This window comes from Catharus ustulatus, chromosome 20 (genome assembly GCF_009819885.2).
Source record: "Catharus ustulatus isolate bCatUst1 chromosome 20, bCatUst1.pri.v2, whole genome shotgun sequence".
Classification (NCBI taxonomy): domain Eukaryota; kingdom Metazoa; phylum Chordata; class Aves; order Passeriformes; family Turdidae; genus Catharus; species Catharus ustulatus.
Genome location: NC_046240.1, coordinates 4266017 through 4285799, shown reverse-complemented (window position 1 = coordinate 4285799; position 19783 = coordinate 4266017). Strand labels below are relative to the sequence as shown.

At 41.1% G+C, this 19783-nt stretch overlaps 1 protein-coding gene across 9 annotated transcripts in view; it reads right to left on the bottom strand.

Annotated features, from left to right (window-relative positions):
- Positions 1-211: 211 nt before the first annotated feature.
- Positions 212-19783, bottom strand: part of TNRC6C (trinucleotide repeat containing adaptor 6C) — a 104018-nt gene continuing 84446 nt past the window's right edge. For 6 of the 9 annotated variants that reach the window (XM_033076442.2, XM_033076444.2, XM_033076448.2 and 3 more), the window contains 12 exons: positions 19617-19763; positions 19077-19199; positions 17710-17793; positions 17159-17390; positions 14478-14645; positions 13250-13441; positions 12966-13109; positions 10160-10276; positions 7681-7875; positions 6325-6395; positions 4622-4761; positions 212-3369 (listed from right to left, as the gene is read on the bottom strand). In XM_033076442.2, the coding sequence (XP_032932333.1) occupies positions 3009-3369; positions 4622-4761; positions 6325-6395; positions 7681-7875; positions 10160-10276; positions 12966-13109; positions 13250-13441; positions 14478-14645; positions 17159-17390; positions 17710-17793; positions 19077-19199; positions 19617-19763 (1974 nt within the window). In that variant the 3' untranslated portion in view covers positions 212-3008. The remainder of the gene's footprint in view (positions 3370-4621; positions 4762-6324; positions 6396-7680; positions 7876-10159; positions 10277-12965; positions 13110-13249; positions 13442-14477; positions 14646-17158; positions 17391-17709; positions 17794-19076; positions 19200-19616; positions 19764-19783) is intronic. The other 3 variants (XM_033076446.2, XM_033076449.2, XM_033076450.2) reach the window with 1 other exon arrangement.

The window sequence follows — 19783 nt, the reverse complement described above, 5'->3', positions numbered from 1 at the left end:
TGCTGCCCCTGGATGAGATGTGCAAAGCATTGATGGCAAAGCTCATGAGTGTCACCAGCAGAGTGCAGAGGGGTGACCACGACAGGAGGGGTTTGCCTGGCTGTACACGGCATTTTCATTCAAAATTAAAACTCCTTCCATGAAATACCTTCACAGATTTAACAATATATATATATTTAGTATCCCCTGCATAAAAGAAAAATACACATTATTTCAACAGCCAAGAAAAAACTGCAATTTATTAAGTTTCAAAGAATCTTCGTACTCTTGAAAGCAACTTTCGGTGCATGTTCTTTTAACAATCACATTCTATGAGGAGAATAAACATTAAAAGCCACAATTGTTGGTTTTCTTTTTAATCTCAGAGTTACAGACATCTTTAATTCAAAAGGAAAGGCAAAAAAAAAAAAAAAAAAAGCCCCTAAAAACAAAACCCACCTGTCCCCCTCCCCCCAAACCCCTCCAACAGAAATTTTCATTCCCAATTTGAAAATATCAGGAGTTTTTCTACAACTCAATGCTAAACTTCAGCATGGAAAATTGTATGTAAACACGCACATACACACATACATATTTTATATAAGTGTGTGTGTGTATAGATATATAAAATATATATGTAGGAGGCGTGTAATGGCAATGAGATGCAATTACTCTGAGGAAAGGTTATTCAGCTAAATACACTACTAAAACTTGAGGAAATAAAAACAAAACAAAACAAGTCTTGAACCCAGTTTGTGCATAGTTCATGATCCTCTATAAAACCAGCTTTTGTTAATTTGCAATCTTGCAGGACCCTTTAAATCTGATAAAACCATTAAAAAGCTAATCTTCCAAAAAAAAAAAAAATGTAATGCACAAGTTTCCTGATCCAAGCAGGCAGGGAGCACAATGTTCATATAATTTTTAAAACATACTTGAAGTGTATGTTATTCCATTGTCTTTCTTCCTTTCAAAACAATCAAAAACATTGATCTTTTTTTAAACATAAAGCGATTTTTTAATATATAAAGCACTCTTCAAACATCTATTTCTTTTGAGTCCATTATTTGGTAAATATGTAACTGCTACACATTAGATTAGGTATTTTCTTCTTTCTTACTGTCTTTTTTTTTATTTTATTTTGTTTTTTAATAATATCTTCAGTGCTAGGAGTTGGGTTTTAAAAATACATGAAATGGTGTGGAGTTGCTCCTCGGGAAACCCGGCTTTCCTGAGACATCTTCCACCATGTGCAAGATAGTGATCACAAAGTTTTCGCCACTTTGACGAAGAGGAGGAAAACAACAACAAAAATAGTACACAGCAATGGCCAAAGAAAAGGATAATACAACAACACTGTTCAATCCCAGAGCTCTGAAGTAGCATATCTTCATTCTGAAAATAGTTTTCTTTACGATGGAAGTCTTTTTTTTTGTTTTGTTTTTTCTCTTTTTTTTTTTTTTTTTTTTAAATTCCTTTTTTTATTTTAAAGTTTGAAGGAGAAAAAAAGGTCTGTAAACAGGTGGGAGCCAAAACTCCTGGCTCCTCCAAAAGCAGTCAAAACTTATGTCCAAGTGCTTGTTTCTGTTCCTGCTTGCAAGGGAACTATCAACTCTTTACAATTATCTATGGCCACAGTTCAACAAGAGTATTTTTTTTTTTTTAAACTTTATATTCCGAATGGAAAAATGGTGCAATACTCCGGTAATAATTTTCTTGCATTAGTCCACAATAAAAAGCCGCTAAAGGTAGATATACATATTATTCTCCAGAGATACACACTGTAATTTTTAAAATGCAATAAGAGTCCTTGAGTAAACATTTACACGTGAATTGTCGCCGGCCCCTTCTATCAGTTTCTTTCCTTTTTTTTTTTCCATTTTTTTTTCTTTTTTTTTTCTTTTTTTGTTTTTTGTGTGTTTTTACCATTACAGGATTAGCTACAAGAAGGGCTGCGGACACTCAGTGCAAAGTTAGAAGCTAATAACAATTAAACATTTGACCAATGAGCAAATAAAAAGCATATACTGAACCAAAGGAAAAAACTTCACACGTTGAGTTAAACCACACACACACACACAGGCACACACACACACACACTCACATCTGTCCCAACAAAAACATAGAGTCTGAACTTTAAAAAAAAAATTCTTAGAGCCTGTTTTTTGTGTACTGATGCTGACCTGGAAGTGTAATAATTCAACTTAGAAAGTGTTCACATTTTGTTATTGGCCTGCTGGATTCAAGTATTTGCATGTTGATATGGTTTGTTGCTTTTTTTTAAGTTTTTTTTTTGTTTCTTTGTTGATTTTTTTTTATAATTTTTTTACTTTTTATATTTTTTGGGATTAAAAAAATGACATGAAAAAGTAATGAAACAATGTGCATAGGCAGATCCATGGGAGTAGTGGACACAGAGATACCCCAACCCTGCCCTCCCTCCCCCCCTCTCAACCTGTACAGTCCAGAGTTGCCACTTGGATTCGTCACTTGTCTGTACCAATGGTAAAATATCACACTTCACCCCTTCTGATTATTGGGTCCGCCTCTGTAATGTGCATAATAGTCACAGGCTCATTTAAATAGGCTTTCATTTCCCCTTCCCACCCTCCCCAGTTGATAAAATAACCCTTTCCAGCCCAAATTCTGAAAAGTGCCCTTCATGATAGACCTATTCTAAGCAGCTTTTATACTTGGTTTTGAAAAATCACCATACAAACATAAAAAGACGACATAAAACAAAAAAAAAAAGCCATGAAAAAAGTAAAACCTGTCATTAGCATGTGACACTGACCAAAGGAGCCCATACTGTTTCAGGAACAGTTCACAAGGACTTCTGCAGTTTCAGATTCGATATTGGACAGAGGTACTAAGGAGGGCTGCCAGTCTCATGGTTAAAGCTGGATTCTTCATCAAGCCCGGGACTGGAAAGGGTTACCATTTTTTTAATTTTTTTTTAAATTTTTTTTTAAATTTTTTGTTTTCCTTTAGTGCTGATGATTGTTATTTCCACTCTGTGTTCTCATCTCCTAGATGGACTCCCCGCTGAGCAGATCCCCCGGCAGGAGGGTGTTGAGGGGCGTGGGGCTCCCGATGACTCTGCCATCGTCGGCGCTGGGGGGTCCCCAAAGGCTGCTGGAGTACTGGGGCACCCCCCCCCAGAGCAGGTCGCTGCTGCCCTTGCCCCCCAGGCACGGGGGGTTCCAGTGGCCGGCGTCGGGGCGCACCAGCCCGTGGGAGCTGCCCGAGGAGCCCAGGCGGCTCGCGGTGGATCCAGTGTTGGACTGCCAGCTGGAGGTGGGCGGCAGCGCCTGCCCCTGCGCCAGGAATCGATTCACTTCTTCCTCACCAGCAAACTCCGCCAGGATCGTGGTGTTGCCCAGGACACACCTGAGGGGGTAAGCAACATGTGAGGTGTGGGGTGCCGAGCTGCTGGATCCCAGAAAACTTTCTGTGCTGTCTGGCGCTGACCCTGAGAACACTGCTTTTGACCTGAGTTAAAACCATGAGTGTGTGTGGATGATACAATTCCTCCAAAGCCATCTTCCCCTGGCCCCTGGAACTTGCTATAATAGATAAGGTTTCCTAGATACCAAGGTTGAGCCAAATTCCTTAAGAATTTGGTCACTCTCCTAGCACTTTGGAAGATAATTGATTAGAAATTAATCTGTGTAATTGGTTAGTTCACCTTTAGAACTTCTCACTTAGATTGGATGCTGTTCTTTGTATAAACTTTTATTGGCTGTAGTGTGAATTCCCCCTAAACCTATAAATATGACTGTCTCTCCTTTGTCTCTGAGAGAATCCTGCTCGACCACCCTTGGCATGAAATAAAGATTCTTGTGGAACGTGTCAAGCAAGGCCTCTGGTCTTTCTCTGCTGGCTAAAGTGAGCTTCAACCATCTCATCAACCAAGCCTGCTCTGTCCTGTTTTTCATCCACCTTCCTACATCCACAAACACCCAAATCCACACACGTGGAGACCACCTCCTCTAACTGACATGTCCTGGAGCCTCAGTTCTCTTCAGGAGTAAGGACAGAAGCTCTCCAACCAAATGATGCTCCCAACTGCCTCAGCACTTTCATTGTGCTCATGCTATAACCTGTGGATAAAGGGAATTGCTTTCCAACTCTAAACACCCAAGTAATTCTCCTGAAACATCTCTCTTTATTCTCCATCCTGCTCAATGGCACTGATTTTACCACTCCAATTCTTCAGCCTTTATGCCAATTAATCCCTTGGTTTAAAAGCTCCTAAAAAGCAGATTTTGTTGTTATACACATCTCTAATAACTCCTTTAAAAAAGGTGACCACCACAAACACATTCCTTATTCATCATTACCCTCCCTGTTTCTCTCTAAAGCTAAAACCTTCTCCTGTGCTCTCCCTGAACTTCCTTTGGAATCCTTATCACATCTTACAAATTCCTTGTGTCGTTACAGGTGACAAGTCCTAATTGAGGATATGATTTATGCTGAATAAAGTTTTGTAATGCCCTCTTATTCAGTATTGACCCCCAGTTAACTTTTCTCTCTCATCAGGTAATCTTGAAAATCAAGATTGAAGTAACTAGTGATCAGTTACAGCTAAGAAAACATCTTCTGTGCTTTGTAACAAAAGAAAAGGGGAGCAGAACCGTACATGTGCAGAGACTTCTGGGCCTTGGCTGCTTCCTCCTTGGAACTGTATCGGACCACAGCATTCCCTTGGGTCAGGTTCAAGTGGAATGTGATGAGAGGGCCGTGCTGCAAACACAGGGTCCGCAGTGTGGAGCCATCGATCTGGGGAGGCAAGGGCAGCAAAGGTTACCTGGGGTACTGTGAGATTACTTTAAATGCTTAATTAGCAAGTGTTTAAAAGCTGAAGAGTGAGTACAAGTGAAAGGAAAAAAGCAGTACAGTAATTTCACGATTTGTAAGTCGCTAAGCCGCACATTACCATACAGAGTGTGATAAAAGGTATCTGTTCTATCACCATCTGTTGAGGGTGGGGGCAGTGATCCTTATCTCCACAGGAGATATTCTGCTAATGGGCCATCCATTGAAACCAGGCAGGGCATTGTTCTTTATCTTTTCACAACCCATCCTTCCTCCAGCCAGTCATTTTCTGCTCATGGCCATTGAGTCCCACTGTGGGACTGATAAAATTACTGCATCCCATTGGGAGTTGCTCCAGCCAGGGGGAAGAGCCCAACATTTCTTACCAAGATAAAAACAGAGGTTTTGGGACACTAAGGGAGCCCTTTCTCCACTTGACTCCAGAGGGAAACCGGATTTCTCCACATCACCACTGGAGCTCCGGAGGGAAACTGCACCTTGTACAGGAGCACTGCTCCAACTGAGCCACATCTGTCACTGCAGGAGGATGCAGCCACCATGGAATGGGACTGCTGCCAACACCCTGCCTGACGGGTGTCAGGTTGTGTTGTGTTGACTGTGTCAGGGTTTGGGGTTTGTTTCTTTGTAGTACTGTATTTCTATTTTAATTTCCCTAGAAAAGAACTGTTATTCCTATTCCCATATCTTTGCCTGAGAGCCCCTTGATTTCAAAATGATAATAATTTGGAGGGAGGGGGTTTACATTCTCCATTTCAAAGAGAAGCTCCTGCCTTTCTCAGCAGACACCTGTCCTCCAAACTAAAACAGCAATTTTTTGTTCTTTGTCCGTATATAAGCCGCACCTGATTATAAGCTGCACTTTGGGTTTGGACCAAAATTTTAGTCAAAATGGAGCGGCTTATAATCGTGAAATTACTTACTTAATTACACACTTATTGCTCTCTGCATTGAGGGAGACATCCTGTCCTTTTAAGAATTCCCTACAGTCCAGTGCACAAATTTAGGTTATACAAATTATATTTATCATTAGATGTCCACAGAAATTCAGAGTTAAGTCAGAGGAAAACACACTTCATAAATGTAATTAATTTTTCCCCAATATTAATTTGCATATCTGCATCCAAGGCTTTGTGGTTTATGTTCTTCCTTTGGAATGACACCATGAAGGACAAGTAGAGGATGTGAGAGAGATGAGAAGAACCCAAAAAGCCATAGAAAAATCAGATTTTACATATCTGTGTTTTACTACATCATTCACCTCCAAACTTACACACACAGAAATGGTGCCCCCTGAATGACTAATTACAGGCTTGGAAGTTCATACTTAATTTGACTGCACTTTGAAAACTTAACAAATTCCCTGTAGAAGACAGACACTTGCAATAAATGTAGAATAATTATTCTTCTTTCAAATGAATCAAATGGCCAATTCTGCTAAATGTTGTTCTCACTCATCTCTTAAATTCCAGTGTCTTTTCCTGCCCAGTTTTGTACAATTCCAGTTACCTGGGGGGTGAGGTTCCGAAGAACCAGCCAGCTGCTTGTTCTCCCTGAGCTGTCAGTACTCCATGCAGAACCTGCAACACAAATTCCACAACAAAACATTTGATCACAGTCTCTGGAGAGCACCTTACAGGCAAATTTATCTGGCATCACAACACACTAACAAGCCTCAGTGCTGCTGAAAACAAATCCTGCAGCAGTTTCCCCACATCCTGATTTACTGCCTCCCTTGGAAGGAATGTTCTGAATGAAAAGCTGCTCTTGTTACATTTCAAAGATCTGTGGCATTTTTCATACTCCCAGAGTAACCATTAGGGAAGTAACAGATGCAGGTATGGCACTGCAACAAACTGGGTCCTCAGGATGCATCAGAATTAATCTGGAAGACACATTTTAAAAGCAGTTCTGAGCAGTCCAAGCTCAGATTGCTGCTTCCTAATAAAGATTTTTATAGCACTGCAGCACTCTGCTCTCTTGCCAATGACAGATTAATGTGTATGACTTATTCAAAACAGGTATTTCTGCACTGACAATGTCCTGATTGAAGATACAAGGACATAACCAACAAAACCTGCTCTAACAACCTCAGCCTGGTGCTTTACAGCTTGGAGCTGTACAAGCTTGATATTTATGAGTGGCATTTGAGAATCTCAGTGGATCCTGTGGGTGCTCCAGAGAAAATCCTGGGAGCTGCTTTATTTGCCCTTCCAGGTGGGGGTTGGATGAAGAAACACCCAAAAAAAATAGCAGGAAGAGGGAAAAACATTTAATTCTCAACTTAGTGTAAGTAGATTATTAATACAGCTTTATAAAATAGGAGTAATTCCTGCATATATATCTGTATTTATATAGATAGAGATATTTAAATATTGATATGTATATATAGTTGGATCCATGGCTTCTCATATTTGTATTAAAGCAAACAAAGGCTTCTCATATTTGTATTAAAGCAAACAAAGGCATATTAAAAAAGAGGCCTGCATGAAAAAATTCAGGCATTCCCTAAGGGCCCTGCAATGCCATCAGGTCCTAAATGCTTCACATCCATGTGTTCCACACTAAATTCCACAGGCTCCTCTTGAAGTCTTAGATCACACCACAGAACACAACACATGTTTGAAAGACATTTTTAGAAATGAAGGAACTGGGGAAAAAAAATCCTGGTTGGGAGTAAAATCATTAACATGACCAACTGAAAGATGCTGCATTTAGAACTTATTCCAAGAGAAATAAAGAGACAGGAGATGCATCCCCAGAACAGAACCAGTCCAGCTGTGTTAAAGCTCTGGTTTCTGGAGCCCCACACACAGAGCAGAAGCAGACAATGCTGAGAAGGAAGCAGAAGAGAGCTGTGAGTACCAGAGGAGTAAGAGCTGGTCCAGCCCAGGGGACTGGCACCCCACGTGGAGGATGGCTTGGTGTTGGTTAAGCCTGGAGGAGGTCTTGTTGGAGCTGTAGTGTTTCTGGGTACCTTCCAGAGTTCATGGGACAGAGAGGCTTGGGTGTGAGAGATCGGGCCAGAGGACCACGTGGACTTGATGTCTGACAGTTTACCTGCAAGAGAGAAAGAGCACATTTGGTATTCCTCACTAATGGGTATCATGGGCTGCATCCTGCAGCTTCTCAGTAGGAAAAGAACAACTTCTCCTGTTGTTTTTCTGTACCATGCAGTGCTAGAAATTCTATATTCCTTGAACCTACTTAAAGCACTGTTTACAATTACCAGCACTTCTGTGTTTAGTGAACCTCACACTGCCTGCTACATGCAAGTTCCCTTTTGAAAATCTACTGCTTCATTTTCTTGTACAAGATGGTACATGGAGAAAAGTGCAGAAAATGGATATAGGTATTTGGTGAAATCTGGTTTCACCAAAATTATAATGAAACACTTCAGATTGTCTCTCTCAAAGGTTTAGCAGGACTTTAACACTTTTTCTTGCACAACTCATTTTACCCAATATAAAGAATTCAGTATACCCATATATTCTTCTGATGCATTATTAAAATTCTAAAGACCAAAGACCAACAAAAACTTTATTTCTGAATATTTGAAGTAACCTATACTCTTTTTTTCCAAGTATCTTTGAGAAAAACTAAGTCTTCAGAAGATAACACCACACCACAACCTGTCAGTCTTTGCTTCTTCTTTCCCTGGTCAGTTTTCAAACTCTTACTGCTGTTCCTGCCATTTCAAAGCTTTATAAAGTAACACAAACCCAAGAACAGCAGGCACAGTATAGCATTCAGAGGGGCAGACTGAATTGATTTAAATAATGGATAATGAAACAAATCTCTATTCACCTTTAGACTTACACATCCCTGTCTTTCCTCCTGATACCAACACATGCTGTGCAATTAGAGCCCAATTTCCCTGTCACAGCACAGTCCTGCTGTTACCAACACTGGCAGCACATGGAGGGCTGGAATGGACTGAAAAGGACACAGACCTGCATCTTCTGCCCCAGCAAATAATGCTGTGACTGTGCTGCCCTAATGCTTTAATGCTGATTGCAGAGAACAAGAAAATATTTGGTCTGATAAAGTCCAAAATGCAAAGATCTTGTAAGTTTTTATAAAACTAGAACTGGCAGATTTAAGTTTATACTGGATCAGTGCTTTAAGACATCAGGCAGGCACTGAGTAATTTTATGAGTCCCAAAGCCAAATTTACCAGTTGCAAAATCACAGACTCAGTTACACACACACACATTCTCTAAATTGCCTCAATTTATCTAAATCATTTAACTCAATTATTTCATATTGAATCATAACAATTTAAGCAAAAGGGCAACCACTCTCCCATCTTCTGGCAAATTGTAGCAACAACAGTAATTTGACAATGACAATGAGGACATTAAAGAGTGTAAGATGGTGAGAGGAGAGGAGCAAGTCTGAGTTTGAGGGCTCAGAGCAGCCCAGCCTGTGATGGGACACCCAACACAGGCACAGCACCACGGGCCAGGTGTTGCTGTGTCACTACTCCTCATGAGGGTAACACAAACATTAGATGACACTGCAAAAATGAAAACAAATAAACAAAAAGGGCAGCAAATAAAGCAGAAATGCATGGCAGATAAAGAAAAGCAAGCCAGTTCTTTCTTTTCCTTTCACTGGAGGAAAACATCCCAAACAAGCCCTTTTTGTTTTGCATTCTGCAGCCTGACCTGGAGGCTGCACTTTCAGAGAAGTGGGGAGGTTTCAGTGGATCAGCATTTTCTTATCTAATCCATCTATACAGCCCAACATAATTTTAGAAGGGGACAAACTGCATATTTAGGCAGCTAGTTTGCAAGCAAAGTTTCTATGCTATACAAAAAAGAGCTCCAGAATTTAGAGCTCAGTAAAGAAAATGGGGTAATTATTTAGTTCACCCACAAACTCAGCCATATAGGGGAGTATCAGGCTTTGGCTTGACTGTTAAAGGACACTGAAGAGCCCCAAACCCAACCCCTCAGAGCCATGCAAAAAGTACCCTCTGGAGGTACTACTGAAGCTTCTTCTGGGCTGAAGATGTTTCACTTTTAACAGTGAGCTAACACAAATTTCACACCAGCCCTTCCTGGGAGGGTCTGTTCCTGCTGAGGCCCTGCACAGTGTTCCTCCCCCAAGGATCTTGATGCCAAGAGTGACAGCAAGTGGAACAAATCCATTTTTCCTCAGCATAATCCCAGGCACACCATCCACCACTCCCCACCGCAGAGCTGACAGGAGAGCTGCCACCCAGCTCAGGGCCACAAACACACTCCTGCCTGGGGCAGCACTCCTGAGAGCACTGGGCCAGCACTCCCTGGGGCCTTTTCCTGGGAATGCAGAAGCTGTGGAAGCAGAAAGGCCGTACCTGCAATGCTAGGTGCAGATGCAATGCTGCTGAAAGAGCTACTGTAGCCGGAGGCACTAAGCGGCCAGGCACTCGATGAAGGCAGCGTGGCATTCTGAGATGATGTTGGGGATGACCCTGCAGAACCAGCAGAGAAGCAACTAAGAAAGATGGGCATAATGATGTTTGGTGTGACACAAGCAAATCTATTATGTGCAAGTACAAACCATGCAAGGCATTCTCCTTAATTAGCCTGGTCTCTGAAGTCTAGGAATGAAATGTTACTGAAGTGTGATAAAGTGAGGCTGAAGTCTTTAGAAGGAAAGAGAAGAAAGCTGGCACAGGCACAGTTGTAATGCAGAAGGTAAATTCTGCATTTCCTTTAAGATACATGACTCAAAAAATCAGTGTTAAAGTGATTAGTCTCAGAGGAACAGGCTTCATTTATAAAGGTCCTCTGCCAGCTGACTTAGGCAATGGCAACTGTAGATGAGCAGAGATATGTATGACAAACTAACCTCTTACCATGGGTGATCTGTCCTAAATTACTCAAGGTAAACACTTCCCCTACATCCTAATGCCCACAAGTATCTTTAAATTCTTGCAGACTTCCAGTAAAAGCAAAGATATATTTCAGCAATCTCTTCTCAAACTGATAACATAAATGAAATAGCACAAAACCACCTCAGTAAATCATTTACAATCTGAGCAGCTATCTAAGCATATGTACAATTTCATTACTGGCAGCAAATGAAAGAAAGTGAACACAAAATCAAAAATCTTCATTGCAAAGACCAGGAGAGCTGGAATTATTCACTCTAGCCACCAACAAAATCAAGTGTGTGTCCTGGGTGACTTATCATTCCTGGCACATGGAGATGGGCTGTGATACTGAAACATCTTTAACAGGCTAATAAAAACAGGTGAGATCTGTAGCAAAGAGCACTGTGTTGAGGTAGAAGGGAGTAAGTGAAGAACAACCCCATCCCTCACAGCTCAGTAAAAAACACAGCTCTGTTTTCAACTGGGACAGCAACCAACCAAACTTCACCTTAAGCAGACTCCCTGTGCTCCAAGGGACACCAATACAGACATCAGGTTCAAGCAGCAGAATTCTGTATCAGCCCTGACTGGAAATAATCTATTCCCCAGGCAGGGGCTATGGAATTATGGCAGATTCAAAGGCCCACAGAGCTGAAAATGGTCCTGATTCATAGAAGCTGACCCTCCAAAGCTTCATTAGCAAACAGGGCAAAGCAAAAACCAATCCAAAAGTTTAAGTTTTGCCTGTTTTTAAGTGCACAGGGCAAGGACAGCACACCCCACAGCCTGACCCTCTAACTGGGGAGCAGCTCTGTCAGCACAAGCTCTGTGCTTCAGGCTGTAGTTATACAAGCATAAACAAAGATTCTGCAACTATTGTTTGTATTAAAATTCTGTTATTACCAAGCTAAATAGCTAATGAGGAAAAGAACACACAATGACCCCCACAGGCACTGCTTTTCAGAAGGTCTGACCTCCTGAGGGCCTGTTTAATGCTGCAAAGAACATCTCTGCTGACACTCTGGAAGGAGAGGAGTTATTTCTTCATTCCACAGGCAGATTATGCACCAACAGAGCTAATATTCCTTCACTAAAGCAGAGTAGTGGATACTATCTGAATTTTCAGGTACAGCTCTGTAGGTTTAGGTTTCTGACCTGGGGAGTATTTCTGGGGTGCAGTGTATCTGAAGTGTCACTGAATTACATCTTACAGCTTTTCTTTTTATAACTTCAAACCTGCCCATCCCCCTTGAAGCACTCTGGATTCATTAGAAGTTAATCCAAGCTTACTCATTACCCAAATACTTCACGTTTCAGCTGAAAGAAAGGCTGCTTCCTGCTAAGAGACAACCACAATCACTGCAGGCAGTCAACACTGGATTCCTTTCCCTCATGTTTCACATCCCTTGCCTGAGGTAACAAGCCCAGAGCTGGACCCCCACTTCAAGGATAGCCCTGATTTACAATCTGTGCTGGTACCACAGATGTAACAGTTAAAACAAACCCCACATTTTTACTCCTGACAGGTCCTTCTGGACAGCCTGATTATGCTATTCCTGTGCCAATTGCAGTGCTCTGACAGAGTGCAGATAAATTGGCTATTTTGGCACTCAGATCACAATTAACCAAGCCACCTTTCCCTTGATCAACTTCCAGCACATGTAGCTAACAAGTAGCACAGTCACAATGCTTTCTTGTTTAGAGAATTCCCTTTTTATTCTGAAGTAAGCACTGCCAAGACAAAAGGAATGGAAATAGCACTGGGAAATGCTAGTTTACTAGTCAGTTCCCAATTTTTTTTCTTTTATGGTTTTGGAGATAAAACAGTTCTAATTTATTTTGTTTATTGATCTTCGAACAAAGCTACAATTAATTAGTGTACCAGAAGCCTGCTGTCTCAGCAACAACTGTGGAACTTTTGTATTGAGTCTTCTGAGAATTTCACAAAGTGTATGGAGGAGGGTGGGCAGTGTGGAGAGAAAATCTTGTTCAAAATCATGTGATACAGGTCAGAAAAACTTCCAGAGACCACAGAAGTTTAAATTACATCTCACAGCCTTTTCCAATATAAAAATATTTACATTCCCATGGAAAATAAGAAATGTCTTAATCCCTTCTTTCAAAACAATTATTTTGGGATATTCAGTGACAGTTCCGAGCAGAAGCATTATTAGATTAGGATCACATGCAATAAAAAAAGTTGTATCTCTAACAAACGAGGTCAACCCTTTTTTGGAAGGGAACAGAAAGTCTGCACAGATGTGGAAGCCATTTGTGTGTTTACCTCCACTCTTGAGCAGATAGCGATTCACATCCTGGATCGTGGTGTTTATGGTAGGCCCAGTGGGAACACTGCCAGGAGTAACATCAGGGTCATTTTCAGGATCAATATTCTGCAGTCCTTTCCATGGCACTCCTGGGTGAAACTCTGTTTCAAACACAATCAAAAGGGAAGTGTGTGTGAAGTCAGAATCCTCCAAAGCTGCCGTGCATCAGCAGGACTCACCACACCCACCCAACAATGTTTTAGGGGTATCAGTCCAACAGCAAGGCTTTGCACTGTGTTACCTGGTGGCCAGTTTATGCTGGAGCCATTGGAAATCTTATCACTATCGGATTTGGCACGTGACCAGCTGTGAGGAACAGCTACAGGTGGGCTGGCAGGAGACTCACTGTTCTGGATCAGATCATAGCGGCCGTAGGAGTCATCGAGGGAGGACTTTCCCGGAGGACCAATACTCAAACCTCCAGGGATAGCACCTGCAAGGAGTCAAATGGGCATTGTGGCTATGGAATTCCATCAGGATATATTTAATTATTATTTTTTTCTCTTTTTGTATTAAAGATATAAAGAAAACTAAAATGCAAACACAGTAAACCAAGCTTAACAGCATCTGAAGCCTCAGCAGGGATTACAGCTGAGACACTGCTGGTACAATCTAGACACTCAAGTTAAAGAATTCTGCATTGAATTCCTGCCAAAAAGAGACTAAATAATTCAAATCATCACACTGATGGTAAACAGGAACTTGCTGAGACAGCACAGCAAGGACTAACCCTCATCTCATCCTTCCCATGGCATTCAGTGCTGACAGGATGGATGATTTGAAATTCTCATGTTCCTACAAACTATCGAACAACAATTTGGCATCAGCAGTGCAGCTACCTGCAGAATAAAAAACTGCTGTAGAAGAACTAATTCATGCTGCTCATAATAAAATCCAGGATATAATAAAGTTAACAGAGCCCCATGTTCTAAGAGGATACATTTGGTACAGGAAATAAAGGAATAACTGGCTCAGGATACTGGAGGCGTTAGGGATAAAGGTGTTCAAAAAGATTAGCAATCACTTCTGGAAAAATAAGTTTTTGCCCCTAAGTCTAGGCTGAGTAACTATGTAATCTATCATACTTTTGTTCAGGGAAAAGTTGGTGATACTGGAAAAATTGTGGGAGAAAGCCAGTATAAAGTTTTTTTGCATGGAAGGCATGCAGGTCTGGAGTAAGGGGAAAATTGTGGGACTTGTTTTGCCAACACTAAAGGCTTATTTTACTTGAACTCCATGATCCCAGCAACAAAATTGAACAAATTAAAAAAAAACCCAAAACCTACACTGCATGCAGGGAGTTACAGCAGCGAGCCCTTCACTGCAGAAATTATCTATGAAATCTCACAGGCTTGGTACAAACCATTTGTGAGCACTCACACCAAAAAGGAACCTGAGAGAAATAATTCCAATTGCACTGTGGCTGCAGTGAGCCAAAGCCAGGCTGGCAGGGGGCCAGGGGACATTACCGTGCTTGCTGGAGTTCTGCTCAAGCGAAGAAGCAGCACTAGACAGATTATCCATTGAGTTGGGGTGTGTCCACTGAGGAAGGCGAGACTGGGACTGAGAAGTGTCCTTCACTGACAAACCACCAGTAATGTCCATGTTATTTACATTCATGTTCGGGTTCAGTCCAGCTGGGGGGAAAAGAGATCCTTAGCTATCAATCACACACTGAGGGCTTGGAAAGCTGTGTTTGAAATCCAAGAATTACAGTAATTTCACGATTATAAGCCGCACATTACAATACAGGGTGGGATAAAAGGTATCTATTCTATCACCATCTATTGAGGGTGGGGGCAGTGATCCACAGGAGATATTCTGCTAATGGGCCATCCATTGAAACCAGGCAGGGCATTGTTCTTTATCTTTTCACAACCCATCCTTCCTCCAGCCAGTCATTTTCTGCTCATGGCCATTGAGTCCCACTGTGGAACTGATAAAATTACTGCATCCCATTGGGAGTTGCTCCAGCCAGGGGGAAGAGCCCAACATTTCTTACCAAGATAAAAACAGAGGTTTAGGGACACTAAGGGAGTCCCTTTCTCCACTGGACTCCAGAGGAAAACCGGATTTCTCCACATCACCACTGGAGCTCCGGAGGGAAACTGCACCTTGTACAGGAGCACTGCTCCAACTGAGCCACATCTGTCACTGCAGGAGGATGCAGCCACCATGGAATGGGACTGCTGCCAACACCCTGCCTGACGGGTGTCAGGTTGTACTCTGACTGTGTCAGGGTTTGGGGTTTGTTCTTTGTAGTACTGTATTTCTATTTTAATTTCCCTAGTAAAGAACTGTTATTCCTAATTCCCGTATCTTTGCCTGAAAGCCCCTTGATTTCAAAATTATAATAATTTGGAGGGAGGGGGTTTACATTCTCCATTTCAAAGAGAAGTTCCTGCCTTTCTCAGCAGACACCTGTCCTCCAAACTAAAATAGCAACTTTTCATTCTTTGTCCATATATAAGCCGCACCTGATTATAAGCCGCACTTCGGGTTCAGACCAAAACTTTAGTCAAAATGGTGCTGCTTATAATCGTGAAATTACTGTACTCAACACTGATTTTCAGATCTCTGTATGCATGTGTGGCATTTTCAAAGCACATTTTCAAGAACTTTTGCACTTTTGCCATAGAGCTCCCATGAATCAGAAAACTTAAAACTTTGCTGAAAAGGGGGGGAACAAGATGTAGGGATAATATTTCACAGCTGTCAGTGTTTCTACTTGCAGTCTCTTCACTTGTCTCAGAAGAATGAACTGGAATGTTGTGTTTAAACCAGTTTGCACCATTCCATGGCTAAGCTAAAATATTCCTAATGTCTCCCCAGCACACCCCCACGATGTCTGCCACTTCATTTTGCTAAAAATTCCCCCAAAAAAGAACCAATTAAAGGTCAGACAAACAGCTGCTGTTCATCAGATCAGGTTCTGCACTAACTGGGCTTCTATTTTGTATACACAGAACAAAACCACTCAGACTGTTATTTAGGGAATAATTTTGACATGCTTCTGTGGCATGAATCTGGGTCTTTTTTTGATATATAATCCTGAATGTTAGCAGATCACAGAAAGCTGAGAAATCATAAGAACCTCTCAGACTTAGGCCTTTAATTCACAAATTTTTTTGCCTTCTGATGCTCCCAGCCACAACAGCAGTCAGAATTATCTTCTTAACTGCTGCATGGCAGATAAAGCTTGGCAATACTATTGTACCCAGCATAAAGAGAGGCACAAAGAGATTAAATTAATTCCTTTATGTCATAAAGGAAGTCTGCAGCATACATCAAACAATCACACACCAAACAAGTCTGAAAGGTTGCTGTGTTCACTCTGAATCCAGGCCTAATCAATTCTTTTTACTTCAATCATATTTGACAGATCTATGTCTAAACCCACCACAAAATGCTGGTGAATAAGATTTCAGGAACTTTCCAGATAACTTACTCCAGTACTCTGCTTAAACCAAGTGATCCTTAATGTCTAACCAGATCTCCTTTTATGCAACTCAAGTTTATTACCTCTTGCACTAAGAAATGCAAGAAAACATCTTCCTAGCTCTCCTTTACGTTTTTAAAGATTCTTGCAAGTATCTTAAATCTTTTCTTTAGACTACTGAGCAGAGAATTTAATTTTTTCCTTAACAGTTGTGGTTTTGAAACGTTTAATCACCTCCACTACAATCTTTCTGCAATCCTTTGAACTAATCCACGTATTTCTTGAAGTACATTGACCAAAACTCAGCATCACCAGTGCTGGACAGAGCAGAAAGATGACTTTACACAACTTTTTCCCAGATGATATTCCTGTTCATCAATATGACACTTTTCTATTTTACAACATGATGCCATGAATTTATATTTAGTTCATAAACAGCAACACACAGAAGTAGTTAATTAGGCAAATCTTCTGTTCTGACATCTGTACACACAAGTAAGCCACATAGGTACAACTTTGTATTGTCATTTCATGCTATTCAATAAATATTTATATTTATATTTATATTTATATTTATATTTATATTTATATTTATATTTATATTTATATTTGTATTTATATTTATATTTTTTGTTACACTGTGGAGCAAAATCTTGAGGTGCATTCAGGAGATGGACTCCCTGTGTGGAGCTGCTGTGTGAGGACACTCACCAAGAGGGTAAGGAGCAAAGGTGTTCGGTGAAGACTGTTGCTCTTTGGTCTGCAGGTCAGGAAGGCCGGGAGCCTGGGGATGGGGTGAAAAGCTATCCATGGCTGATTTGCCTGCAGAGGGGTGCAAAGATAGATGTGGAGGGGGAGGCTGCTGCTTCATAAGCAGGGCCTGGGCCAGCTGGCGCTGGTGCTGCTGGATCTGCTGCTGCATGTTATTGATTGTACGTGCAACCTGCAGGGAGAACAGCAAACAACTGTCAGTGGTCACACAAAGCACACTGCCCTTCTCTGCCTCTCTCTACAGTGAGATAACACACTGTGTTACATATCCTTACAAACACAAACTGGCTGCATAAAGGGCTGAAGAGCTTTCCTCCAGCAAGGCTGTGGATCAGCTTTGTCACTCGGCACCTTCCCTGCCCAGCACCCAAGCCATGCACTGCACTCCTGATTTCAGGATGCTTTAGCTGCTCTGGTGTAATGCCACTGAGCCTCTCCAAGCTACTGAAAGCAAAGCCTAAAGCAGAGATGGAGCTGGCAGGGACACCTACTTGCTGCTCCTGTTGTCTCATGGGTCCGGAAACGTTACGCTGAGCCTGTAACATCTGCTGCTGGATTTGTAAACGTTGGTACGCCTGCAGGGACAGGGACAGGCACAGTCACACACACAACACTGCAAGCTCAACACCCCCCTTCAACTGCTCTGCTCACCACAACACAGAAAAGGCAACCTCTGCAATGCTCTGAGAACACTCCATGAAGCAACAGTAATAACCCTGTTATAAATGCATTTTATAATACATTTATTTAAGTCCCACATTGGCAAAAAGTGGTCATTAAAGATAGGAACCTACTTCTTTTCTGAAATAACCGTAACACAAATCAAAAATTAAAATTAAGTTTATGGCCTTATACAAATACTATAAATAGCAATAGGTATTTTTGGTTTGGCCATTTTGATTTCTGGCAACACTTCGTAGTTAAATCACTTGTGCTGCTTTATTCCTGAAAAACATCCAAAATTTTCAAGTAGCTAGCTTCAAGTAGTAGCAATTTTTTTTACAAGGTAAATTTCTCTGAAACACATTAATTCAAAATCCAAAGGAATTCTGTTTAGATATTTTCCAAGTAGCTGGGTACTGTTCTGGGTACTGTACTGAGAATAATGCTGTGCTCCTCAGAACTAGAGAAAATAATCAGAAATGAGTAATAGTATCAAACACTGTTACTAATAAAAGACTTTGACTAGCACACTGAGACCAGCAACTGAACTAGTCTGTCATCTGTAATTTTATGTTTAAACCTGGCCAATACTGAGTTCACAGTATTTCTTTTTAAAATATTATTAAAATCCAATTAAGTATTTTCATATACATTAAAATATAGATGTAAAATTTGCAAACACAGCAAAAGCACACTGAAGTAAGTAGTTCTTATCACATGACACGCTTAATATACAGTCCATTAATTAAAGGAAATTCACCCTAAACTTTATTTTCCAGTGAGGCAAATTAAGAATTTCTGTAGGTAGCTCAGGTGACCAGCACTGCCAAGATTTCTGTTATGTTGTGACACCTTTGCCCAGTTTAATCTTTCTACTGACATGTAACACACAGGCCAGAGCTGTTTGAGAACACACTGTGTTATTCATACCACTAGGAAGACAACTGACTTTTAGTTCCACTTATCAGCTGTAAAGGATAATTATTCCACAAATGACTATTTATAAAGCCCAAGGCAAAAAAAAAAAGAAAAAAAAAAAAGATTGTGTTTCTTTAAAAAGAAACTTTACCAAAGAAATCAGCAGCTGATTGTTTTGAAGATCTGTCATGTCATTTAAAAATTTAGTCATTCTCCTATTTTATCTTAATGCCTTCAATTCTGATTTAGAGCTTATCTGCCACATCTTTTAACTTACCAGCTGCAGCTGATAGAGCTGGTTCAACATCGTCATATGCTGAGGATTATTAATTGGCGAGGTTAACTGTGCAGGGCTGAGACCAATGTTTTTTGCTGCAAACTGCAAAAGCTGTGCTTGAACCTACAGAAGAGAAGAGTGTTGAACAATGTACATTTACTTTTAACAGTGGCAACTGTGTGAGCCCTTAGTAAGAGTCACATCAGCTGGAAAATGTTACTGTCACCAGAAGTAACAGAAAAATATCAGAGGCTCTACTACAATCATAATAACTGTACTCAAGCGTTCATTTATTAAAAAAGAGATGAGAACAAGCTCCTCAGAAACCATTGTGTAAAAAGGAGCACAAGAACGTGCTCTCAGAGGTAATTATATGATATGCATGTGAGAACACCTCAGCCATGCCACATCTTCTGCCTAGGAAACAAATAAATAACACAGGCACAGCCAGGCAGCAGTGGCTACGAAGCCTCAGGAGTATGACACAGCACGTGGGAAGAGTTCCAGGGAAAGGGAAATGTGAGTGAGGTGTTGTCTGACCTGAGGGGATAGAAACTGAGGCACTTGAGCACGAAGACTAGGCTGGGATGAATTAAGAGGTTGCACTGGCGGTTGCTGCGGCTGTTGCATGGTCCTGGCTTGTGCTGCTCCGCTATTGCCAAACATACCCAGATTGCCACTCGGTATCTGCAGCAGGACAACAGGGA